The following is a 27,467-nucleotide window of genomic DNA, read 5'->3' as shown; positions in this document are numbered from 1 at the left end:
CCATGATTGGTAAAAAACTAGGTCACAGGGTCACTTAGTGAGTTTTAAACATTGAGCATGGTGTCTGCTGTTTTATGTGAAGACAACATGCAAAATATTCTGTGTCAATGCGGCATGTGGGGGTATTCGTCACGACTGTGACAAAGCTCTAGTTGTTTTTGAATGCACACTGTTTCTAGAAAGTTGTATTATTGCTGTATAACCAGCGCTCAAAATTATTATTTTTCCTTGGTAACCAAATTTAACATTATGACAATAACAAATTTATGTATTTAGGTTATGTTGGCATGGTGATAACATATTTTGTGCTATCAGAAATTCTTGATGTTGAAAACTGGGCATAGTGAAAATTTATCATTTTGTCTTCCAGAGCTTCAGAACGAGGAGACGAAGGAGAAGTGCATGCTGGAGCTGCTTCATGGGCTGCCAGACGCCAACTACTACACGATAGTCTGCATGCTGGAGCACCTGGTACGCGTGGCAAAGCGGAGTGCAGAAAACAAGATGTCACTTAGCAACCTGGCCACGATATTTGGCCCCACTCTAATGCACCCTGCTGTCAAGGAAACGGACATCGACCCGATGGTGCAGATGGCACGAGCTGCTAAGGACGCTGGGATGCAGACGGAGATCATTTACTACTTTCTCAAGTTGGCAAATAGCGGAAAGAACTTACGCAGGTCGGCATCTTGAGGAGCCTTTAATTTTGGGGTTTTGTATGTCTGTATAAGGTAAACAGTTCTGTAAACTGTTCAGTTCTTTGTGCTGAAAGTTTATTTTAATTAATTTGCACCTACAAGTCACCATGTTTCTTTTAAATAGTTTGAGGTGCTGATGTTTTTGACGACAGTAAGTGAAAATACATTCTTTGTACAATTTGATGAGAGTTAGATGTTGTATAATTATATGTTAGTTTTTTTACAATATTACCAATATGATAAATTCAATGGGTATACTTGGAAATGGAAAATCATAAGGGAATCACTGTTAGAAATTGAATTAGAATTGTATCGCATTGCTGTCAGCATTTTTCTTGATCTTTTGAGAGCATTATAATATGGACCAATCAGTTCTTCTGTATGTTGACTAACAACATAATGATCATGATCATGTTTGCCGAGGATAGCTTGGTATGACCAAGCATCTGTTCAATCATCATTTATATAGTTTTTATATAGTATTTATATAGTTTTTATATAGTCTTTCTGATGTGCTATTTTAAAGACCAGATAATAAATGTTCTTTTGATAGTTGAATACTGTGAAACGTTTTATTTTCAACATCATTAAATTTAGTTGTTGTTTTTTTTTCATTGAATTTTCAAAAAAAAATCTGGGATAAATTGCAGTGGAGAGAGGGGTCTTGCATGAGGTTTGCCCTGTTTATCACATTTCGATGAACTAATCCATGATAATAAAGTGGTGGTATCTGGCACTTTTTATTTTATGCCAACATGTACATTTTCATGAATAGCGGATTTGTGGGACGATGACCGTAAGCAAGTGTATGAACTGTCATATCTGATTTCCAATTAGTCTTATTCAATTGCAATCATGGCCGTACAATTCCAGTCCACAGCAAATTATGTAATTCACGCTGAAAAGATATCAGTTTCCTTTTGTGTAGTACGTGCATTTATCTAGATTATAAAAACAGACGCAGAATTTGTGCACGGATTACGTTTGACATTATATAGGTCTACTGATATTCAGTCTTAATAATTTAACTGCCAGGCAGAGAAGTTTGTTAACACTTTAACACTTTAAGATACGTATTTTTATGCATTTGTAGTCCCTTAAAAAGTAAAATTTAATTATAGAACTTTCTTACTAGATTTAAATTTTAAAGGCTTCATTTCCAACCCTAAGATACTGATGAGCAGCAAACAGCATACAACCTGAACAGACTGCGAGTTACTCGCAGGCTTTTCTGGTTTTATGCTGTTTGCACATAGCAATTTTCACATTGTTTCTGAGTGGGAAAGGGTTAATTTCTACTTAACATCATACAGTCGTCCTCTACCAGGCTTGTTCAAATCATGCCGCTTGGGTTAAAATTGTCCTCGAGTCTGTGGTAACTTGATTAACTTAAACTTTCCTTTCCTTTTACAGATGTTTGGCATTTGTTACATAACATAATATGATGGTCATCTGCCAAGATTGTTTTAATCATATACCTGGCTTCTAAATGGGCATCATCCGGATTTATTAAACATCAAACATTTCTGCCAGGATGCTAGAGATTGGCATCCCCCTGGTTTTATAAAAAAACAAACATGACTGCCCAAAATATTTTTTCTTGTGATACCTTAGCTGGTTTTTATCTCTGCCGAAAAAAATTCGTGGGGATATAGTAATTGGTCCTATCTGTCTGTCCGTCCGTCTGTCCGTCCGAAACTTTGTCCGGAGAGTAACTCCAAATCTTTTCACTGGATTTACTCTAAACTTAGAATATAAACAGATGGCAACTAGGAGAAGTGCAGTGACCAAGAACCATAACTCTATCTACCTTAGTTTTTGAATTATCTCCCCTTTTATTTAACTTTAAAGTAAATTTTTGTCCGGAGCTTAACTCTAAATATACTAAAGGGATTTACTTGAAACTTGAAATATAAACAGATTGCAACTAGGAGAAGTGCAGTGACCAAGAACCACAACTCTATCTACCTTAGTTTTTGCATTATCTCCCCTTTTATATAACTTTAAAGTAAATTTTTGTCCGGAGCATAACTCTAAATATACTGAAGGGATTTACTTGAAACTTGAAATATAAAGAGATGGCAAGTAGGAAAAGTGCAGTGACTAAGAACCATAACTCTATCTACCTTAGTTTTTTAATTATCTCCCCTTTTATATAACTTTAAAGTAAATTTTGTCTGGAGCATAACTCTAAATGTACTAAAGGGATTTACTTGAAATATAAACATATGGCAACTAGGAGAAGTGCAGTGACCAAGACCATAACTCTTTCTACCTTAGTTTTTGAATTATCTCCCCTTTTATATAATTTTAAAGTAAATTTTTGTCCGGAGCATAACTCTAAATCTACCGAAGGGATTTACTTGAAACTTCAAACTTAAACAGATGGCAAGTAGGAGAAGTGCAGTGACTAAGAACCATAACTCTATCTACCTTAGTGTTTGAATTATATCCCTTTATTTAATTTCAAAGTAAATTTTTGTCCGGAGCATAATGAATTCTCTCCCTTTATTTGTTTTTACAAATATTATTCTACTCTCTAAAACAAATGTTGTCATACAAGCAAACACATTTCGGCGCGGATTTGGCACTACTGTGACAATCTCTTGTCAAAATGGTTATGGAAACACCACAAAAGCTGCTCAGAGTGGTTCAGTTTTGTCTACAGGTGATTGCCCTTTTGTTTGCGAAGCATTTCTTTACACAAACGTTGCATTTGTGAACATTTTTATTGTAACTTTTGTGCTGTTAACTAATGTATAAGGGAATTGTACAATCAAAGGCTGTACTGTCACTACTGTATGTTTTGTTTTTGTACAAATTAGAGTGAAATGTTTAGGCTCTTGCTATTTTCAAACCAGATTTAATTGTATGCATTATGAAATGTATGAAAATGATTATTGTAATTTATGCATGTGTTGTTTATAACAAACTTTTACGTAACAGGGCAATTTTAATCGGTAAAACTAAATAATTAAGAAAGAAATATTTTGTGTGTGTTGTATTGGATGTTTTGTCATCGTCAGTCATCAGTCCATTTCTTTTGTTCTGCAAGAATGTTACAGGGGCATAGATAACCATCAAACATTGGGGAGGCGGTCCAGTTCCTGTACTGGGAACATAAAGGGGTTCTTTTAAGAGGGTTGTCCTCTCCCGTGGTTCCGAAAAATTTTACAATTACAATTAATATGGATAGTTTTTGGGGAACTTTCATGTTGATATAAATACTAGTTTTTTGTCTCACTCTCAGTTTGTCATGAAATCAGGTTGTCCAATGCCATCGCCAATGACCCAAAAATCTCAACAGTTATTTTTGTCTTTCCAAAAACCCATGCTAATTAAACATAAAATGAAGTAAATGTTTATGTATTTTAATGACGGAGTTTAACAAGTGATATGAGGAATAATTTCATCAGCATTACATTCACAACACATATATTTTATTACTGATGGACATGTTTAAAACCGGACATGCGAAGACTGTAATAAATAACCACATAAAAATACACAACAACCAATACAATATGACATGATTAATAAAGAATATATCCACATTTCAAGCACTATTAAAATACTGAACCAGGATGAATAAATAATATTAAATTTAGTTAAATAAACAAAAATTAAGGCATAATTCATTTTCAAAGTCCCTAGAACTGATTAGAAATACTCATTTTGAACATTAAACAATAACATATATGATATTGTTTCAATGATTTCTAATCAAATAATAACTGTTATACTTAGAGAACAAAAATATTTTCAATCAAATTAATGTTTTTCACTTGTATATTTACTCAAAATTGTTTTAAGTGGCAGTTACCTTTGAATTAAAGCGATCAATTAAAATGAAAAGAATAGCCTGTCCCTAATCAATACACCGAAAGTGCAATCACGGAAAAGAACAATAAAACAACGCAATGACATTTACCTGGGCCCCTGGTTTATGACACCTAACAAGGGATATTGACACATCATTATTGGAAACCTCGGAGCAGACGGAGAGGGGACACATGGCTTCTGCACTGACGGCGCGTGATTACAAAAATACTGGTTTTGTGGCTGCAATTTTGGGGTATTTTACGTTTTATTTATATAACGACTACAAGCCGAAATATTGGGGAGGCGGCCGCCTCCCCATTACTTACGCCCCTGTGTTACTAGTAACATATTTCTTATTGCTGAAAGTGCATCGTGGGTAATTTGCTTATTAAAGCTGCCATGTTTTTGTTTGACTAGTTGATAGTGTAGTTATTGTTGTCTTGTACTTTATTTTGTGATATAAACTAATTGTGTTCAAAGTACATCTAGTGTTCAAAACCATTATTTGTACACAACGTTGACTTGTATTAAATTGACATATACCCGGTAATTATGCATAGACAACTTTGAAAAATAAACTGAACATTTCTTTAAATGTTATGTCTGTTTATGAATCACAAAATTACATATTTCTGTCTTAAAAATCTCTGTCTACCAAAGATAATAATAATTCTTAAAGCTGTGAAATCTATTCTTATGCATTAAATTAAAGTTTATTTCACTACAACAGTGTTCCATTTGTAAAAACTATGAGCGTATCTGTGAACTACATTAATATAAGTTTATGCGTGAAAGTTCTTCTTACAAATATAATGTATGACTCATGGTACACTATGTTGGCAATGTGTGTATATTTAGTGAACAGTTGCATCATAAGCTTTTGTGTGTAAAGAAAATAAATAGATAACATGTCTTTAAGAAACAACTACCATAAATAAATGTGTTATAATGTTGGTGGACCGGGACTTTTATATGTTTTGAATGCAGTCAGTTTTGTATTTCTTCTGTTATTTTCATGTCTCCTTTATAGATTGTATAATGGTTTTACAATTATTTAAAAAATAATAATAATCCAGCTTTTATGAAGCTTTTTCATGCATTAAATATTTATTTAACATTAGCATACAAGAATAGAAATTTTCTTTTTAAAACCTGCCCCAAACCTGCACGTTCTTCAGTTGATGAAGACTGTTTATTCAGATCCTATTGTTTGCCTTCTTTTCATGAATTGCTTATGACTTTAGTAAAGTTCTGGTAAAATGGTGACAAATTGCTTAAATAGTACCTCTAAAATTTTTATGCAATTTTCTAGCTATCAGGTCTTTTGAAACAGATAGAAAATGTTCACATGTTCTTACATAATTGCCGTAGCACATTGCTGTGATTAAGTAATGCTGAAATGTTAAACCAATAATAGTTGTACATGTATATGTAATTTATTTTGTAAAATTTATCATGGAAATTTATCACACATGTGACGTTGCATGTTTAATGTGCCCATTCGTGATTTTTTATTACAGAATCATAAAATTTCATACATAATGTGTACTATCATGGTTTTCATATAAACAGGAATGCTGGAAAACATGTGGTATCAGATAATGTCATGTTTATTACATATATTGTTTGTTAATTTTTATTTTATTTTATCCCCGCTGAAACAAGGGCTGTTTGTAAAACATGCATGCCCCCCATATGGGCTCTAAGTTGTAGTGACAGCCATTTTGTAAATATGTTTTTTGTCACTGTGACCTTGACCTAGTGACCTGAAAATCAATAGGGGTCATCTGCGAGTCATGATCAATGTACCTATGAAGTTTCATGATCCTAGCCATAAGCTTTCCTGAGTTATCATCAGGAAACCATTTTACTATTTCAGGTCACTGTGACCTTGACCTTTGATCTAGTGACCTGAAAATCTCTAGGGGTCATCTGCCAGTCATGATCAATGTACCTATCAAGTTTCATGATCCTAGGCATAAGCGTTCTTGAGTTATCATCCGGAAACCATTTTACTATTTCGGGTCGCCATGACCTTGACCTTTGACCTAGTGACCTGAAAATCAATAGGGGTCATCTGCTAGTCATGATCAATCTACCTATCAAGTTTCATGATCCTAGGCATAAGGGTTCTTGAATTATCATCCGGAAACCATTTTACTATTTCGGGTCACCGTGACCTTGACCTTGGACCTAGTGACCTGAAAATCAATAGGGGTCATCTGCGAGTCATGATCAATGTACCTATGAAGTTTCATGATCCTAGGCCTAAGCGTTCTTGAGTTATCGTCTGACAACCACTTGGTGGACGGACCGACCGACCGACAGACAGACTGACCGACAGACCGACATGAGCAAAGCAATATACCCCCTCTTCTTCGAAGGTGGGCATAACAAAAATCGGAGGGGATATAGTTATTGGTCCTGTCCGTCTGTCCGGCCGAAACTTTGTCCGGAGCATAACTCCAAATCTATTCAATGGATTTACTCTAAACTTAGAATATAAACAGATGGCAACTAGGAGAAGTGCAGTGACCAAGAACCATAACTCTATCTACCTTAGTTTTTTAAATATCTCCCCTTTTATATAACTTTAAAGTAAATTTTTGTCCGGAGCATAGCTCTAAATAAACAAAAGGGATTTACTTGAAACTTGAAATATAAACAGATGGCAACTAGGAGAAGTGCAGTGACCAAGAACCACAACTCTATCTACCTTACTTTCTGAATTATCTCCCCTTTTATATAATTTTAAAGTAAATTTTTGTTCGGAGCATAACTCTAAATCTACTGATGGGATTTACTTGAAACTTAAAATATAAACAGATGGCAAGTAGGAGAAGTGCAGTGACTAAGAACCATTACTCTATCTACCTTAGTGTTTGAATTATCTCCCTTTATTTAATTTCAAAGTATTTTTTTTTCGGAGCATAATGAATTATCTCCCTTTATTTGTTTTTACAAATATTATTCTACTTTCTAAAACAAATGTTGTCATACAAGCAAACACATCTCGACTACTGTAACAAGCTCTTGTTAAATAAGTCATTGATGGCAAATAATTTATAATAAATTTATAACTTTTGGCAATAATCTTGTTTAGAATATGAAAGTGATATATATATGAAGGAGCCCACATCCAATGGTCCAGCTAATACTATTGATAGGACAATGAGTTTGTGTGTACATTTGTATCACGTGCTAGGGAATTCTCTCCAATACATGTATTGCCATAACCCCCAAGGACTTGTGTTAGTTGGCCTAGGGGGTATAGTGCATGATACAGGAGGAAATGTGTCGATAAAAGGTCAATAAAAAAGGTGAAAGACTGTCAGTGTGATATAGGTAAATGGCAGGTTACCACATTAGTTTTTTGTTATATAGCAGACTAGGTTTTGAATAAAATAACAGCCAGGCTTGCAGAGATGGGTCGAATCAAGTCTGATACATTACAAAATGATAGGGCAGTAGCCTGTTTTTTGTCATACATCCATGCCCCCATTTTTTTTAAGATATGAGTAAATATTATAATTTATTATGTATGACGCTTGTTGTGTTAATCATGAAGTCATAAGCACTCGCAATTTATATTTGTAAATTACGCCTTTAGCTCTTCTGCTTATGGGGAGCTTTTACGATACTGTGTTGTCCAGTTGTGTTGATGAAGGTGACTTTTGTTCCAATAATTCCTGTGGTGTAAAAAAAATTACCCTGCCTTGGGGGCAATTTGTTTTCCTTATATGAATATGAAATCAATTCTGTAACCGCGATGACAAGTTTGGTATTTGGCATATAACAGCATATGGTGTTTCTCAACCAAGTTTTTTTCCATTCATTTATATAGTAAAAATACTTCTTTGAAACCGTGAGGCCCAGAAATTTATTAATTGGCCTCTTTGGTCCTGTGAAGTGTGTTCAAATCATGTCGCTGTTTTCAAAACTGGTCACACCTCAGGGGCCAAATGATACATAGATTTATATCGAAAATTATTTTAAAAAATCTCTGATACTGTAGGGTCAGGGTTTCAATATTTGGTATGTTAATTATTTATTTTCTCGTACAAGTTTTTTCAAAACATGCCTGTGGGGTCAAACTAACCGCACCGCAGGGGTCTCATGATTTATATAGACTTGCATTGTAAATAACTCTAAAAATCGTATTCTCTGGAACCCCAAGGGTACGGGGTTCCATGTTTGGTGTGTGCACGTGACGTCATGTGCTGGTCTGCTCCTATGTTAGTTAATTTCCCTGAGGATTATGATATACCCCAATCTTGCGATTTCTTTAAAAAAAAAAAACCCGTAATATATATTGATTGAGCACAATTGTATTTGCTAATTACTGTAACCAAATCAAATATTAATTTTGTCATACATAGTAAAAACCTAGAAAAACACCAAATTCTGCACAAATAATTTTTTTCCTAGATATCTCAGGTTAGAAACCTAGAGCTTTAAGGCCCTCTTGTTTGTTGTTGCTTTTTGTTTTTAAACTATATCACCTCTTGGTATGACATTGTTTGTTTTGTTAATATAATAAAGTTCTGTTTAAACCAAAAAAATGACTCAATAGATGATTCTGAGAAAAATTTAAGGACTTCAAATATTGAAGCGAAGGCTTATTTTGTTTAATTCTCTGCAAATATTGCTAAGTATAGATTTTAGTCAAATATTGCTAAGTATAGATTTTAGTCAAATATTGCTAAGTATAGATTTTAGTCAAATATTGCTAAGTATAGATTTTAGTCAAATATTGCTAAGTATAGATTTTAGTCAAATATTGCTAAGTATAGATTTTAGTCAAATATGGCTAAGTATAGATTTTAGTCAAACCCTTTGCGATTTAACTCATTTTGTTATTATTTAACATGTATGATTGCTTCAGCTTTCTGATAACATTTGAATCAAGATGATGCAAGGCGGAGAATGTGCAGGAGCAGCTGGAATCTGCTTCAGTTGAAATCCCTGAGACATTTTATTGGATGCTGTTAATGGAACCCGAGTTATGTTGTTTTGTTGAATTTTAACTATATCACTTCTGGTCTGAATAGTTTATTCAATTGCAAGTCTGAAAACTATTCATCTATCGTTGCTAGTATGGCGCTGTGTAATTCTAAAACTTTTGTTACTGTTAACATACATTATTATTATTGAAATACAGAAATATGTACATGAATAGTTTTCTGTTTTTGTTGTTAACTTTGAAAGGCCTGTAAATGTCCAATGATTATTTAAAATTTGTTATCAATCTAAAGATTATGTGCAACACATGCAGCATGCAAACTCCCCACTGTGATCATTTGTGGCGAGGTATTGTTAAATAAATTTCTTCCTGAATGATGAAGTTGCATTATGCCCAGTCAAGCTTAGTTTGCCCATATTTGAAATGATGTTACTGTATAGACAAGCAGTTTGATGCCTATCCTCAATATAAATAAGTGACCTTGACTTTTGATATTCCCATACGGGTGATTTGTGAAAACACTTTTTGGATGAAAACAAGATAAATTCAATTTCATTTTACTCTATACGTAGTCAACATATACATGTACAATAACAAGCATAACATACTTTTAAGAACAACAAGAAACATGACAAGGTTTTACTAAAGAAGATAAATGATTGTGAAATCCCAAATTAGGTCTGCCTGTAACGTAACACACACGCAATTTCAGTGAATTACCTCCATCAAAACTCAAGTTATTTAGTGGAAACCATTTTTCTTTGTCAAGGTGACCTTGACCTTATAAACCAGTCCCAAATACAATCTCAAGGCTGGTCTCCATGCATGATTGCTTTATCAAAAGTTTTATAATTATTGGTAAATCAAACTCAAGTTATTGACAGGAGACCACCTGTTTGAAACTAATCACCTGCAAGCCCTCCCCCATTGTAATTTTCATTACTTTTAATTTTGTTAAAAACCTGTATAATGGCAATGAACCACAAGATTGGTGCATTATTGCATTCACCTCATATTGAATGTAATAAACATTTGAGTGTAATGAATATCATACAAATCCAAAAGACACTGGTGAATTAGAACATATTCAACAAGCGATGTGTTTGTGAAACACTATGTCCCCATATATTTGACCTTTGACCTTGAAAGATGACCTTGACCTTTCACCTCTCAAAATGTGCTGCTCCATGAGATACACATGCATGCCAAATATCAAGTTGCTATCTTCTAAAAGTGTACATTAAATGAGCGATATTGACACATATATTTGACCTTTGACCTTGAAGGATGACCTTGACTTTTCACTAATCAAAATGTGCAGCTCCATGAGATACACATGCATGCCAAAAATGAAGTTGCTATCTTCAATATTGCAAAAGTTATTGCAAATCAGGGACCTATACAAACAAAGGGCTGCGCATCCTCGCGATATCCCGATACAGCACGCAAATAAACCGGTGCGCGAGATTTGATAATCTCGATTGATTGGTCCCTGTGTAGCGATAATGTGGCTACACGATATCGATTGCGAGGGAGTTCGCTTATTGAGCGGGTTACGTTTTTTCGGATTCAAATTATATTATGTTAAATAAACAAGTACCTATTCGTTCAATTGTTGCGTAGTTGATCTCAAAATCAATCATAAATTTGTCTAATTATTACGCAGTATGTCGAACGGGGACCCAATTATTGGACCCTTTGATGAATATTAATTGCCGGTTGTTTCGCCAGGGTTAAATTGACGTTGTTTATCGCACGTATGTGCATGTACAAAAGACCGGTCTTTTAATAGAATTAAAATGTTACCACGTTTTGTTTGAAATAGCAACATAATCAAGACATGTTAAGTGCAAACAACTCAAAATGTATAACTGTTCTTTTAACCTCCGACGCAGCAAAGTTTCGCATGCCATTTTAATATTCACCAACAGAGTCGCTCAGAACCTGTGCAGCCAGACTGACCTTTATGTAGTTGAAGGAAAGCAGATCGATTCATTCGATTGCGAGCGATTTCGCTCATTTATGGTGATAGTGGTTTCGCAATATTCGACTTTCGTTGTTTAATAAACAAATACATATTCATTCAATTTTTTGTCTTGTAAATAAATAATTAGTAATATTAACACGCAGTATGCTACACGGAAACCAATTACCGGATGCATTGACGAGTAACAATACCATTTGTTTCTCAGGGTTTCAATTGCCATTGTATATCGCACATATACGCATGTAGCAAAGACCTGTCTTTTAATTAATTAAAAATGTTACTCTGCTGTGTGAAAAGTGTCAACATTATCAACGCCTGTCAATTGCTCACAATTTAAAATGTATAATTGTTCTTTATCATCAGAGACAATGAAGGTTTGCATGCCATTATATTATTCTGTTGGACTCCTTTTGAACATGATATCCATAGTAGTACTGAAAGTCTTTTCTTGATTTCGTGTTCAAGTATTGAACAAAAATCAGCAGAATTTGAAGGCAAGGCAATTCATAAAAGTCGTTTATGTTTTATTTCTCAGTAATGTATATATATACACTAATTCACATAATACAATAATTTGTGAGTATAGCAATCAAGTAACCTATTTAAATATCCAAGCTTAAGAACTTTAGATAGTTTATTTTATATATTATTCTGCTATAATAATAATTACGCTGCTAATAATCTGTATCTACAGATATCCGTGCTTAAGTAGTTTCAATTTTAGCTGATTGCTTAGATGATTGTATGATTGTTTAATTATTTAAATAATTAATTAATTGATTGGTTAGATAGTCAATTGTGCTATCCAATTTTGTGTTGCCATGTATTGTTAATTTGTCATGCTTAACATTTTAATAATGTGCTTTAAGTAATGTACATGTAATTGTATGTGCTATGATGTTATCATGTGAATGTTTAGTTTATAAGTCAGCTTTAAAAACTCTTCAGAGCTTGTGTTAAAATGTGTTATAAACCCGACTTTATAAAGAAATATTACTTGACTTGAAGTTATAATTCAATATATCTGCAATTTACAAAATTCAATGCTGTGTTCACAGAATACATATTATGGGTTCAGTTTAGTTCCACAAATCATCTCTGTGTTTATGTATATTCAGCCATTTAAAAGTAAAAGTGATACATTGTATTTTAAGCTGAATGAAAACAATTTTAATACATGTGAGCTTTTTGATAACATTTTTGTATGTCCTTCCAACAAAATTAAGACAAACAAATTAAATATTGGACATTTCCTTAGTAACAGGCTGCTTCTAAGAAGGCACCCTAGCAACACTATTTGTTCAGTCATTATTTAGGTAGTAAACACTTAATTTTTTGTAATAATTTTACCAAAAGTCATTAAAATTATCCCTTTAAAAACAAAATAACATTGACATGCTGTTTAAATATTAAAAAATAATGTGCATTTATACAGCATGTGCAGCAATTTTCTATTTATTTGTTTACCAAGCAAAACCTCAAAATCAAGTGTGTTGATCCAAAAAATAACATCTAAGATATAGAATTGTCTAAATAAAGATAAATCCATCAAGATTTATCAGAACATTCCAAAATAATGTGGGAATGGAGGCTGATTAAATAAAAACAGGTGAAACTCTACAAAAGAAGGATACATACATGTATATGTATAATCAAGATACCAAATGGTGATGAGGTATAATGATATCAAATGACTAGGAATGCAAAGCAAACATAAGTATCACAAACACAGTTAAGCCTGAGGATCTCAAGTTTATACTAACATCCTGGTTAGACAGCACAAATGCTGATAAACAACGCGAAACTAATTGAAACAATTCATATGCTTGAACATTACAATTACAACAAATACATCAAGTATTGAGAAGATATTTAGTTCAAAACTGGACAAAGAGTACACAGAGAACTTCAATAACATTAATTCTACAACACAATTAAGTGAGCAAAAAATAAAGGCTATAGAACTAATTAGTAAAATTGATGCTTGATCTCGGCTGTAATACAAGGATAAGCCCTGCATTCAAATTAATAGCTATTAACAGAAACTCTGAAACACATCACGGAACTGAAACACCAATACATTTGAAATAAAAAGAGCTTTGTGAAATGGACATATATATCATATTGAAATCTTAACGGTAATTCTGACCCACATACAAACTATAAACAAACTTAACAATTTACCAAAACCTGCTCACACAACAGATTACCTAATACAAATTCACACCATTTAAAAAACAAGGGACAAAATTGTCACAAAACCAGGTTTTCATTGTGAAAAAAAAATCTGATAAAGGGAGAAAACTCAAACTGAACTTTTGAAATGAACAAACAAAATTAACCCCCTTTGTAAGTTTGTTTTTAAAAAAAATCTATTTTTAGTCGTGGCGACCTTGACATTGGAGATATTGACGTGATTCTTTCGTGCGACACACCGTCCCATGATGGTGAACAAATGTGCCAAATGATTTTAAAATCTCACAATGAATGACATAGTTATGGCCAGGACAAGCTCATTTATGGCCATTTTTGACCTTTGAACTCAAAGTGTGACCTTGACCTTGGAGATATTGACGTAATTATTTCGCGCGACACACCGTCCAATGATGGTGAACAAATGTGCCAAATGATATTAAAATCTGACAATGAACGACATAGTTATGGCCCGGACAAGCTTGTTCCGCCAACCCGCCCGCATTCGCCAATCTAATAACCAGTTTTTTCCTTCGGAAAACCTGGTTAAAAATGTTTATGAAATTATGGCGGCATTGCACCATGTTGACTTTATGCCAGAACACTATGTAGACCACAGCAGTGGACGCTTTGTATATCCATGTCATTATATTGTTATTCTACATCATCAATTTTCCAAGTTGACTATACATTGTAATTAATGTTGTAAATAGCTTAATTAAGTGTTGCAGACAATTGTTAATAAAAAAGATATAAAATATTATTAACAAAACGTATTTTTATGATTTAATCAAATGTAAAAAACATATGGTATACATGCACCACACTCTGGCAAAAGCAGACTAAATTCATGTGCGTAAAGTGTAGTCCCAGATCAGCATGATAGTGCAGTCCACACAGTGTAGTCCCAGATCAGCATGATTGTGCAGTCCACACAGTGTAGTCCCAGATCAGCATGATAGTGCAGTCCACACAGTGTAGTCCCAGATCAGCATGATTGTGCAGTCCACACAGTGTAGTCCCAGATCAGCATGATAGTGCAGTCCACACAGTGTAGTCCCAGATCAGCATGATTGTGCAGTCCACACAGTGTAGTCCCAGATCAGCATGATAGTGCAGTTCACACAGTGTAGTCCCAGATCAGCATGATAGTGCAGTCCACACAGTGTAGTCCCAGATCAGCATGATAGTGCAGTTCACACAGTGTAGTCCCAGATCAGCATGATAGTGCAGTCCACACAGTGTAGTCCCAGATCAGCATGATAGTGCAGTCCACACAGTGTAGTCCCAGATCAGCATGATAGTGCAGTCCACACAGTGTAGTCCCAGATCAGCATGATAGTGCAGTCCACACAGTGTAGTCCCAGATCAGCATGATAGTGCAGTCCACACAGTGTAGTCCCAGATCAGCATGATAGTGCAGTCCACACAGTGTAGTCCCAGATCAGCATGATAGTGCAGTCCACACAGTGTAGTCCCAGATCAGCATGATTGTGCAGTCCACACAGTGTAGTCCCAGATCAGCATGATAGTGCAGTCCACACAGTGTAGTCCCAGATCAGCATGATTGTGCAGTCATCACGAGCTGATCAGGAACAACACTTGACGCTTTCATTGCATTTTTTGAGTAAACAATTTCTCTACTATATATATACCCAGTCTATGTGGAAAGTTTTGTCCCTATAATTAGCCTGTGCAGACTGCACAAGCTATGCCAGGTTTTCCCACAGGGCGGCTAATACATGTTTAATTATGATATAAATTAAAACATTACTTTTAACTGTTTCAGCATTTAACTGAATTGTTACGTTAAAGACAATTACCTCATTACACATGTGTATATTGATTTTGAATATATGCTTGACAGAAATAATGGAACTCATTCACAATTTTAATACAGTGTTGTTTTTTAACTTAAGTATGACTATTTCAAAATGCCTCTCATCTGCCTGTTCTGGTCTGTGATCTTTATGTCCGCCCGGCCAACCTGAACATTGATCCGATCCAGCTGCTCATTTTGCGTCTTAATTTCATCTCCAAGACCAATAGCAAGTCCTTTCAAACGAGACATTCCCTCTGACATGAGATCTGCAATCAAATGTGTAATAAGAACTTGATGAACCAGAATTTTCTTACTACAAAAAGGGACACAATTCTGAAACATAGTAGATCAGAGTTAATTGGCCTTGGTGGGTGACCTCACATGATGATCCCAAACACATGTGTGATGTTCACATTGATCATCTGTTGCAGATTCAGAGGTATTTACTTGGTGCATGCAAACTTCAACAGGAATTTCAATTTGAGGACAAATTTCAATCTGAATTTACTAAGTACAAAAGGGAGCTCAAGGGCTGGTAAAAGTTACTGGGCTTGCTTCAATGACTTCATAAGACCCTGAATACATATAATTTAGGTTTCATGTGAATACATGTTGTAGACAAAGAGCAGGACAAGTATGTGTCTACAGCATGACAAGTATGTGTCTACAGCAAGAAAGGTATGTGTCTATAGCAAGACAAGTTTGCGTCTACAGCAAGACAAGTGTGTTTCTACAGCAAGACAAGTTTGTGTCTACAGCAAGAAAGGTATGTGTCTATAGCAAGACAAGTTTGCGTCTACAGCAAGACAAGTGTGTTTCTACAGCAAGACAAGTTTGTGTCTACAGCAAGAAAGGTATGTGTCTATAGCAAGACAAATTTGTGTATACAGCAAGAAAGGTATGTGTCTATAGCAAGACAAGTTTGTGTCTACAGCAAGAAAGGTATGTGTCTATAGAAAGACAAGTTTGTGTCTACAGCAAGACAAGTGTGTGTGTACAGCAAGACAAGTATGTGTCTACAGCAAGAAAGGTATGTGTCTATAGCAAGACAAGTTTGTGTCTACAGCAAGAAAGGTATGTGTCTATAGAAAGACAAGTTTGTGTCTACAGCAAGACAAGTATGTGTCTACAGCAAGAAAGGTATGTGTCTATAGCAAGACAAGTTTGTGTCTACAACAAGACAAGTGTGTGTGTCTCTCTAGAAAGACATGTATGTGTTTACAGCCAGACAAGTTTGTGTCTACAGCAAGAAAAGTATGTGTGGACCGCAACACAATTATGTGTCTACAGAAAGACAAGTATGTGTCAACAGCAAGACAAGTATGTGTCTACAGAAAGACAAGTATGTGTCTACAGCAAGACAAGAATGTGTCTACAGCAAGACAAGTATGTGTCTAAAGCAAGACAAGAATGTGTCTACAGCAAGATAAGTATGTGTCTACAGAAAGACAAGTATGTGTCTACAGAAAGACAAGTATGTGTCTACAGAAAGACAAGTATGTGTCTACAGCAAGACAAGTATTTGTCTACAGAAAGACAAGTATTTGTCTACAGAAAGACAAGTGTGTGTCTACAGAAAGACAAGTATATGTCTACAGCAAGACATGTATGTGTCTAAAGTAAGACAAGAATGTGTCTACAGAAAGACAAATATGTGTCTACAGCAAGACAAGTATGTGTCTACAGCAAGACATGTATGTGTCTAAAGTAAGACAAGAATGTGTCTACAGAAAGACAAGTATGTGTCTAAAGCAAGACAAGTATGTGTCTAAAGCAAGACAAGTATGTGTCTAAAGCAAGACAAGAATGTGTCTAAAGCAAGACAAGTATGTGTCTAAAGCAAGACAAGAATGTGTCTAAAGCAAGACAAGAATGTGTCTAAAGCAAGACAAGTATGTGTCTAAAGCAAGACAAGAATGTGTCTAAAGCAAGACAAGTATGTGTCTTCAGAAAGACAAGTATGTGTATACAGCAAGACATGTATGTGTCTAAAGAAAGACATGTATGTCTCTACAGAAAGACAAGTATGTGTCTACAGCAAGACATGTATGTGTCTAAAGCAAGACAAGAATGTGTCTTAAGCAAGATAAGTATGTGTCTAAAGCAAGACAAGAATGTGTCTAAAGCAAGACAAGTATGTGTCTACAGAAAGACAGGTATGTGTCTACAGCAAGACATGTATGTGTCTAAAGCAAGACAATTATGTGTCTAAAGCAAGACAAGTATGTGTCAACAGAAATACAAGTATGTGTCTACAGCAAGAAACGCATGTGTCTAAAGCAAGACAAGTATGTGTCTAAAGCAAGACAAGCACAGCACACACAAATAAGGGCTGACGACCAAGGTGAATACAGTTTAACCAAATCTACTTAGTTGCTGTGTCAAAAGTTCCAATTTTATTAAGTTTTTGTTTTGAACATATCATTGTTGTTGTTTTTATATAAAAAAAGCCTTCATGCACCTAAGTTAGAATAAACACCTTTAAAACAAAGTCTGCTTATTTGTATGTTAAAACTGCTTTACAAACCCCCTGAATATACTCTTCGATCATCTTTATTATGAGGAGAATAAAGAATCTTAAAGTAGCACATTTATTGATGCGTTGCTTATATTTTAACATCTGTTACTCAGAAAAAGAGTTGTACCAAGATTTTCATTCACACGTTCTTCCCGTTTACTGTTGGTGACTGGTTTAAAATACTGCTGTGCTTGTGGATTTCTTGCACCCTGCATGAACTTAGAATCTAAATTTTCTTCTTCATAGAATCCATGTCCATCATCTGTTTGGAATCGCTCCCTCGGGTGAGGTCTTGATTTATTCTGTTCTTCAATAGTTTTTTCCAACTTACTCGGCCCTTGCACAGCAGATTTAGAATCTGTAGGTTCTTTATCTTTGTCACCATTCCACCAGTTTTTTATACCACCAAATATGCTTTTAACACTGGTGATACTTTTCTGTGTCTGTTTAAGATCTTGATTTATTTTTCCAGTTTTAGCTTCAATGTTGTTAAGCTGCTCTTTTTGAAGAAGAAGCTCCTAAAAAATGTACACATATGTTTTAAGAAATTGCCACATGTGAAAATCAAATTGATACTAATAGGTTATAACAAGACCATGGTCAAAGCATTGGCCCTTCTCTGATACTGTTATGGGACATGGGCCCCCAATAGTATAAGCACAGAGCCAATGGCTGGAAAGGACTGCCAAAATGGCATTGTGGTACACCAGAACTATTATGTAACCTTTATCTTACATACTGGTACTTTTAATACACAGATTGATGATTTAATAAATTAAGAATATAATTAATGCAAAATTTAGTAAACAGATCAAGATTTAGAAAATAAATACAGGTATAATTTATGTAAGAAATAAACATGATTTAATGTTACTATATCTAACAAAATATCATACTAAAAACATGTATTTTATGTACATTAATTTCACAATATTTACGATTTAAATATGTTGCTAATTGGATTTTCTTCTTCTGTTTTTATAATGAAATTGTAATTCATTAACAGTGGTTTCTGTTTATAGCAGCAATTTTTACATTTCTTATCTGCATTTGCCCTTATAAACCATGATATGACTATCATACCAGCAGTAAAATATGGAATGGAGGCACACTACCTGTTTCTATCTACTGTATCTTATGATGAGTTGTGAACCCTACATTTAACTTGAATAAAGAGTGTAAACATCAGTTGGCTGAGTGTACTATTAGTTAGCTGTGCAACCAGTTTTACTTCATATACAATATAAGCAATAAAATTTCCCTGTATATCTTTTGATCAAATCAAGAACATAAAGTTTCTGATGCAACATAATCTTGGGGAAATTTGCTTTTTGACTAATTTCAATGAGGATGTTCAAGTAACTTTTAACTTGTACCTTGTTGCAGAAGAATATTTTTGTGGTGAAAATATGAGTTTGAATTGTGCTATCACACATCACACCATACGACCCAGACTATACGGCCCAGATTTGCGGACCATACGTCATGTTTTTAGGTCATGTGGATAATTTTAATTCACAAATTAATACAATACTTATTATGCTGTGCATATTATGATATTATGCATATTATGATCTATTTAATTTTGTCATCAAATATTTATTTAAGCAGTAGGCATGAAGCAAACATGCACTTTCACTGACAAAATCTATTTAAATAAAATTGGACATTAATAATTATTAAAATTAATACATTTGAAGATGTCGCATGCTGTGGTGAAAATGGTAATATAAATTGCTTACAGCACTTATATATTTTACACACAAAAAACACATGTTAACAATTAAATGCAAACAATACATGTTTTATCAATCTATCTTTAAACAAGAGCTTGTCACAGTAGTGCCAAATCCCCGTCTAAATGTGTTTGCTTGTATGAGAACATTTGTTTAAGAGTAGAATAATAATTTAGGTAAATAATTCAAAAACTAAGGTAGATAGAGTTATGGTTCTTAGTCACTGCATTTCTCTTACATGCCATCTGTTTACATTTCAAGTTTCAAGTAAATCCCTTCAGTAGATAAAGTTATGCTCTGGACAAAAAATTACTTTGAAATTAAATAAAGGGAGATATTTAAAAAAACTAAGGTAGATAGAGTTATGCTTCTTAGTCACTGCACTTCTCCTACTTGCCATCTGTTTATATTTCAAGTTACAAGTTAATCCCTTCAGTAGATTTAGAGCTATGCTCCGGACAAGAATTTAGTTTGAAATTATATATAGGGAGATACACTTCAACACCGTAATTTCCAAACCGTTATTTCGAACACCGATAATCCGAAGTCACCATTATTGCGAAGTATTTCCCGGGTCCCGATTTTGTTTCTTCTTTGTTTAGTGTAAAATTTAATTTTTAATCCGAACTTCGTTAAACCGAAGAAATCGTTAATTCGAAGTGATTCTGTCGGTCCCAACACTATAATTCGCACCTAATTATCAATCTTTAATCCAAAGTCAAAACTGCAAAACATTGAGCGTAATTTCACACGTCAAAAACCGATAATTACACCTTTGTCGTCTGCGACTTAATCTGTCAGTGATCAGCGGACGCAGTACTTAAAAGATTAATCCAGCGACGACGACAAGGCCGTCAACACAAGAATGAACATGATATCCAATTAATGTGTGACCGCATCAACGACGTAAGGCAGTTCTGCGAGCAAAACACGGGCGGAAGTGAATTGTTGAATGTCCTTGACAAATTGGAGAAATATGTTACATGCATCCAGTTTATTGCTGCTAACGCCGATGTTCAGAGAGACATCGCGTCTTTAAAAAAAAAAGTTAATTCATTTCCGAAAATGTACTCATATTTATTTTATGATTTCCGGTGGTTTATAGAGTAATATCAATGAACTAAAACTGATAATTTCACTGTTTTAAACAGTGAAAATTATCGATAATTTTCACTGTTGACTGTAAAATGACGTCATTTTTTTAAGAAATGACGTCATTATCCCGGCGAAATTCTTTAGTTAAACTCTTTAACAATGTATATTAACTGTGAAAAAAAAGCACAAAATAAAAAGAAAATGTGTTGGATTAGGTGGAATCCAACAAATATCCTCTATGTATTTACATGTATTATAATGTGTGCTGTTCATGGTATTTTATATGTTCTGTAATTAGAGAAAAATAAAAAGAAGAAGAAAGAATCGTTTTATTCCTCCGTTTGTTAGAAATAGAAATCTATTGCTATCTGACTAGTTTACGTTTTTAAGTAAAACCATTATAAATATTAGCGTGTAATCGAACCATGCGAATTCCACAACGGTTTATTTGTACAGAGTCAAAGAAGTCTTCTGTCAAATGTTTATTTCGAATAATCGTTAATCCGAAGTTTTTTTTACGGTCCCGACGACTTCGAAATAACGGTGTTGAAGTGTAATTCAAAAACTAAGGTAGATAGAGTTATGGTTCTTGGTCACTGCACTTCTCCTAGTTGCCATCTGTTTATATTCTAAGTTTAAAGTAAATCCATTTTTGAGTTATGCTCTGGACACAGTTTCGGACGGACGGACAGACGAATGCACAGACGGACGGACGGAGACTATTACTATGTCCCCTCCGAATATTTTTCGGCGGGGATAATAAAGTTTAGATGTCAAATGTATATTTTAACATTTCAATAGGGGAGTAACACTCGCATTAGTGACTCCTATATTAGCATCTCAGATATTTATGACACTTACTGATTGATGTTATTTACATGTATTACAGTAATTGATAATATAATCTTATTGATTATCAATTAAAGGTAAAGTCAGTGAGACAATCGTTATCCTTGTAGACAACATCGGCCTAAGTTTGCATCTTGGGTACGCCGTATTTATGACACATATTGATTGATGTTAATAACTAAACTAATTGATAACTAATATACACTAAATCAATAGAGTGAGCATGCCTTTAATTTATACTTTTTAAATGTAAAGTGTTGCGATCCTTATTCTTGAAGACAATAAATATAAATATCAGGCATGGACATTGTCTTGATATATTCAACAAAAATGTCTGCGCCTCCATATTTATTCTACTTGAGGAGAATTTACCACACCTCAAGAGTAGTCACATAACAGTACAGTAAGACAAGTGCCAACTGTGGAATCATATCTGATGTGGAAATACAGTAATAACCAAGCAGGAGTACATGTATGACGAAGCTGTTCGAAATGAGCATGAACTGCGTTTTGTATATATGAGGTGTCATCACTGATGAATTTGGGTGGTCTCATTTTTGACAAATTCGTGGCAATTTCATCAAAGCTAGTACGACCCAACTTGACATTTGGAGTCCTTGTTATTGAATTACTGTGAACTTTCACAGATTTACCCCAATCATTGCGGGTGATGGAGGTTTCGTCACAATGCAGTTTCGTCATACTGATATTATGAAGGAGGGCAGTGGTGGTTTCGTCACACTGATATATTGTTTACAATAAAATAATATTGCAATTAAATATGATGTTAATAAATATATTGGGATATATGCTTCTTTATGTTATTTTTTAGCTTTATTGAGTTGAGTTTTGTAACAAATGATGGTTTTAATTGTATATATTATTTAAATGATTTATGTTTGACTTAGGTTAAACAGCGTACTGTTTGTTATAATGAAGCGTATTTATTTTAGTAATTGTACTACCAGCTAAAACTGTAAAATTTTGTCAGTGTTGTTTTTATATTTAAATAGAAATATATTCACATGTAACAGGCAATAATTAATGTCCTATGATTTTAATAAATATGCTTTAAAAAGTAACTTTTTTTTGTCTTTACTATTGATTTTATCAGAAAAATGTAACACTCGCATTACACTTTGCATATTATCGGTATCCTTTTTTCTACCATAATATCAACTTTTTCTGTGCGCCTAATATATGAATAAAACACATATTTGTGGAGCACACGAAAACACGTCCACACCATATCGACTACCAATCTACGATTATAAGATATTTCAATTAATGATTACTTGATAGTGCAAACATATTAACTAGTGCATGGCAAACAATCAATTAGCGACACACGCCTTTAATTGGCAATTTAAGAAGTTTGCTTAAATTGGCAGCGTGGATTATACAAACTGTGTGTATTTATGCATATAGAGTAAATAGGGTCTGTTAAACAAGAGTATATAATAGGGGAGTTGTTTCATTGCAACCACAGAATCCAATCATGGCTTCAGAATATACATGCATACACTGCGAACGGAACGTGAATGACGATGATCGCGCAATATCGTGTGATCAATGCGAAAAATGGCAACACCTGTCTTGTGACACTGGTATCAGTCTAAGACAGTATCGCAAAATGATATAGGGTGCTGTAGTAGAATGGAAATGTCGCGAATGCAGCCGACCAGCAGAAGTCGTACTGGAGGTACAAATGGAAACAGCCGACTTGGCAGAGGAGTTTTTTTGTTTCAGCCGCGTGTGGCAGGCGATACGGCAATTGTACCCAAGAGCAACCGTTAAGGGCTGCGTGTTCCACTGGAACCAAAGTGTTTACAGGAAGGTGGTAAATGAGGGTCTCGCAACAGCTTATGCGGCATAGGGCGACAAGTTCCTCTTCTTGAGGAAACGTCCTTGCCGTATCTACCGAGCGAACACATCATTCCTGCCTTCGAACAGATGATGCTACAGGCTGAAGAGGAACTAATAATAATTATTACTTACCTCATAATTATTTATGGTATACACATTAATTCAATGGTCTCCTATTGTTAATAATATATTATAAAAAACACAATAATTAAAATGTACTGTACGCATATGTCATACATTTTGCTTATTCCAGGTTGGCGGTCCTCTTCTGAATGTCGTCAATTACGTTGAGCGCACGTGGATCCGGGGATCCATGTGGAAGTCGAAGAACTGGAACTGGAGCGTCTATAGACAAACAGTTAGGACTAACAACGATGTTGAAGGTATGCTTTTATTCAAAGAACAATTGGTGTTATTCTGTTTTATATATATATATATATATATATATATATATATATATATATATATATATATATATATATATATCAGGCATTTCCCCAGGAATTTGGGCAGGCACAGCGGGAAGACAGCGTGGACGGGAGTTGGTGGGTAAGGGGGCTTGCCCCATTCCGCGTGTCGATCTTTTTTATTGTTTTTAACTGTTCTAAATCAAAATCTACCCTACTTGGGAGCTTCTAAAACACAACATTTTCTCTTTTTTTTATTTATTTATTTGTCCTGAATTTATTTCATTCAAGTCATGTATTTAAATATTAAATAAAAAGCAGAATAACAGTAGACATTAGCAAGCAAAACATGATTGAAAAACAACAACAATACAGTCACATATAACATGTTCAAAACACTGGTCTGCGAGGCTTCTCCTGGTGCCAGGCATCCACCATTTTCCCGAAGTCTACTGCCTCAAGCTCTCTAAGGTGTGTTGTGAGACTTGTAGTTATGGTCTCTGCCTTGCAGTCGTTTAGTGGCAGTATTGACAGGAATCTTGTCTGGCTCCTGCCATCTTTCAGGAACCTGATGAATATCATGTCAGGAATTATAACAGAGATGTTTATCAAAATATCAGGAATTATAACAGATATTTTTATCAGAATGCCATTAACAACAGAAGCTCTAACAAACTACTAGATTAAAGTTGTACAGTCTTGTTCTGCCCCAATGTACCTTATATATACTATCATCTCACTGATAACAGATATATCTGTTGTCTCATCCACCATGATGGTGTACCATGGGGAGTCGATGGCCTGGGTCAGGATGTCCTGCCGAATGATGTTGCCCATGGCCAGAACCGCTTCCTGTACAAAGCGCTGAGATTCACCTTTGTTGTTCTGACCCAGGATGAAGCAGCCTTGGAGCTTCACTGAAACAGCAATTATTCAACATCCATTTTTTATTAGCAAGCAACTTTATGAAATGCTCTTTATTGATATAGAAAATATTAAAATAAGCAATGTCCAAATATCATTTACTTACCAAGATCATTAAGAGGGAGGTAGTTTGTTGTGTGAGGAACTTCCTGCTTCATCAACCAGTACAAATTCTTGAATGCTGCGATCCTAGCACTTTTCTGTAGAGAGCCCATCTCTTCAAGCTGCCCCACCAGATTTCTTGGAGCCGGCGGTTTGCCTCCAGAAGTTTGGCCTGGGAGTTGGTCTCTGTCCTCTGATGGCGATTAAGTGAGTCCCTTGCTATCCAAGTGCAAGGCACATCTACCCATGGGGCACTACCGATTGCTGAACCCGCAGGTCTGCACATGTGACGAATGCACAAAGAGCACATCATACCTACAAAATATTTTAATTTTCAAACAACTGTTGTATTCAATATTCCATTGCATGTTTGAAAAGTTACATTTAATTATGCGTTCATATAAATTTAATTATCTGAAATGAACAGGCTAATCATGGACGTCACATTACGCACATGCATTAAACCCCCTTTTCTCAGAGCGCTACTCATTTGCGAACTGCACAGGCTAATCTGTGACGTCACTTTACGCACATGCATTAAACACCCTTTTCTCAGAGCGCGACTCATTTGTGAAAAGTTAAATGCTTGTTATATAACCCAAGTGCGGTAAAGAACTCAACACTCTTACCTCCTTCAACTTCTGTGACCCATGGAAAATCTTGCTTCCAACTACTATCGAACCCACTGGCACGCTGCTTGGACCGCTTTGTTAGTGGTTGGGAAGTCTCATGATCACTTGCTACGTCCTGGACACTTTCACGTTCACTTAGTGAACTCTCTGACAGCAACGGTTCATTATTAATCCTGACCAAGAAATTAGTTATCACAGATTTGCCAGAGACAGGGACTGGTCGTTTCTTAGACCTAATCATTCTGTCATGCACAAAAACTAAAGAAAAATGTGTTGCAGGTATTTAGGTGTTATTAGCGTATTCCGTAAATACGAAAGAAACTATTTGATCTGAATAAATTAAGTGTCAGTACTGTAAAGTTATAGTTGCCGATGAAAAAAATAGTGTGAAAACATTTGTAGTGGGCGGGAGCAATCAAATGAGACTTCTAATTCCAGTTAATTGTAATTATAACTTAAATTACCCACAACCGCAACAAACAAAAGTAACTGTTTATTTTTGAAGTACTGCTAAAATCGTCGTTAACAATTAAAATAAAACAAACAAACCAATTGAGCATAACTTTAACTGCTCTTACGCCACTAGTACCGGTAGTAATCGATCATTATCGTCCATAATTAGGGGACAAACACCATAATTGACCCCCATAAACGACCCGTAAATCGTTCGCACATCTTATCAAAGCCCATTATGCACACACCGCTGATTAGCGCGTGCGCGTTTTATCTGGTCGTCGGCCGAATGCAGACAACATTCGGATCAGACCTTGCGAGCGCTTGTGAAATTTTCAAGCGTCGCGGCGACATGATCGGAAAAACAAGCGCCGCGGGGAGATTGATTTTGAACTCCAAGCACCGCGCACCCGCTGTTCTAAAACCGCCTGGGGAAATGCCTGATATATATATATTTACGTAACGTAATAAACAACATTGTACAGGTCGAACCTCAAAGACCTCGTGAAGAGGCCGGTAGGACCTGTAAATAAACTCTGATTCAAAAAAAAAAAAAAAAAAAAAAAAAAAAAAAACAACATTGTTATAGCATTTTTATTTCGCCTAACATAATTAACAATATTGTTCATAAACTTTGCTCATTATTTCAGGCTGGCATCGAAGAATCAATACGCGAGCCGGGCGTGCTGACTTCTGGATTCTACATGCTTTTTGATTAAATCTTTATGTTTTATATGCAAATATTTATGCTTGGTGTAATATTGTTTGGAAATAAATGTATGTGGTGCGTAAAGGTAAGTATATTATTGTACCATTTATTGAGTTTATTTGTATTTGATTATGTTTTATATGCAAATATTTATTTTTGGTGTAATATTGCTTGCAAATAAATGTGTGTTTATGTAAAGGTAAGTATATTATTATTCCGTTTATTGAGTAGATTTGTATTTGATTGTATCTTTATGTTTTATATGCAAGTATTTTTTTGGGGGGTAATAGTGCTTGCAAATAAATGTATGTGTTGTGTAAAGGTAAGTATATTATTATACCGTTTATTAAGTAGATTTTTATGTTAATGTATTGCGTAATATTGTGTTGTATTTGAATAAATGTTTTTTGTGAATCATAATCAACATTGTATTATGTTATTTAATTGCATGTGTACACTAACTAAACACTTCAATTTATCAAATTTAACAGAAAAGAAAAAAAACATGTTGATTGATAACAGAAGAAAGGTGTCAATCAAAGGTGCTAAAGTTTACCGGTATTATTCACACCTATATATTACCATTGTGACGAACCCTCTACCCGTTTTCTACAGTAAATTCAGTGTGACGAAACTGCAGTGTGACGAAACCTCCGTAAACCATCATTGCAATTTACACAGTAAACCGTAA

General features: G+C 34.8%; 5 protein-coding genes across 25 annotated transcripts in view; 2 read left to right on the top strand and 3 right to left on the bottom strand.

The window, feature by feature from the left end:
• Positions 1 to 9,857, top strand: part of LOC127871437 (breakpoint cluster region protein-like) — a 232,114-nt gene extending 222,257 nt beyond the window's left edge. For all 19 annotated transcript variants that reach the window (XM_052414367.1, XM_052414366.1, XM_052414365.1 and 16 more), the window contains one exon: positions 371 to 9,857. In XM_052414367.1, coding sequence (XP_052270327.1) covers positions 371 to 693 — 323 coding nt within the window. In that variant the 3' untranslated portion in view covers positions 694 to 9,857. The remainder of the gene's footprint in view (positions 1 to 370) is intronic.
• The window catches only part of LOC127871441 (coiled-coil domain-containing protein 74B-like), a 187,249-nt gene that overhangs the window by 50,590 nt on the left and 109,192 nt on the right, over positions 1 to 27,467 (top strand). The gene's annotated exons all lie outside the window — the stretch shown is intronic.
• LOC127871440 (nucleoredoxin-like) overlaps positions 1 to 27,467 on the bottom strand; it is a 205,077-nt gene that overhangs the window by 98,039 nt on the left and 79,571 nt on the right. The gene's annotated exons all lie outside the window — the stretch shown is intronic.
• Positions 1 to 27,467, bottom strand: part of LOC127871444 (synaptosomal-associated protein 29-like) — a 153,279-nt gene that overhangs the window by 125,452 nt on the left and 360 nt on the right. For 2 of the 3 annotated variants that reach the window (XM_052414389.1, XM_052414390.1), the window contains exons 2-3: positions 18,131 to 18,521; positions 10,776 to 15,751 (exon numbers count right to left, since the gene is read on the bottom strand). In XM_052414389.1, coding sequence (XP_052270349.1) covers positions 15,588 to 15,751; positions 18,131 to 18,521 — 555 coding nt within the window. In that variant the 3' untranslated portion in view covers positions 10,776 to 15,587. The remainder of the gene's footprint in view (positions 1 to 10,775; positions 15,752 to 18,130; positions 18,522 to 27,467) is intronic. The other variant, XM_052414388.1, reaches the window with a different exon arrangement.
• LOC127871445 (uncharacterized) lies at positions 24,042 to 26,348 on the bottom strand. Its single transcript, XM_052414391.1, has 4 exons — positions 25,612 to 26,348; positions 24,987 to 25,297; positions 24,675 to 24,873; positions 24,042 to 24,524 (listed from the first exon to the last, which is right to left on the bottom strand). The coding sequence occupies exons 2-4, from the start codon at positions 25,093 to 25,095 to the stop codon at positions 24,347 to 24,349; spliced, it is 486 nt and encodes a 161-aa protein (XP_052270351.1). The 5' UTR covers positions 25,096 to 25,297; positions 25,612 to 26,348; the 3' UTR covers positions 24,042 to 24,346.

This window comes from Dreissena polymorpha, chromosome 3, assembly GCF_020536995.1.
Source record: "Dreissena polymorpha isolate Duluth1 chromosome 3, UMN_Dpol_1.0, whole genome shotgun sequence".
In the NCBI taxonomy this organism is placed as follows: Eukaryota; Metazoa; Mollusca; class Bivalvia; order Myida; family Dreissenidae; genus Dreissena; species Dreissena polymorpha.
The sequence above is the reverse complement of the archived record's forward strand: the minus strand, read 5'-3'. Positions and strand labels throughout refer to the sequence as shown.

Excerpts from the sequence above, each read along its gene's own strand:
- LOC127871445 (XM_052414391.1), bottom strand. The coding sequence starts at position 25,095 with ATGGGCTCTCTACAGAAAAGTGCTAGGATCGCAGCATTCAAGAATTTG. Across the intron at positions 24,874-24,986 it reads CCTCCCTCTTAATGATCTTG|TGAAGCTCCAAGGCTGCTTC; the intron begins GTAAGTAAATGA and ends TTGCTGTTTCAG. Across the intron at positions 24,525-24,674 it reads GAGATGATAGTATATATAAG|GTTCCTGAAAGATGGCAGGA; the intron begins GTACATTGGGGC and ends GATATTCATCAG.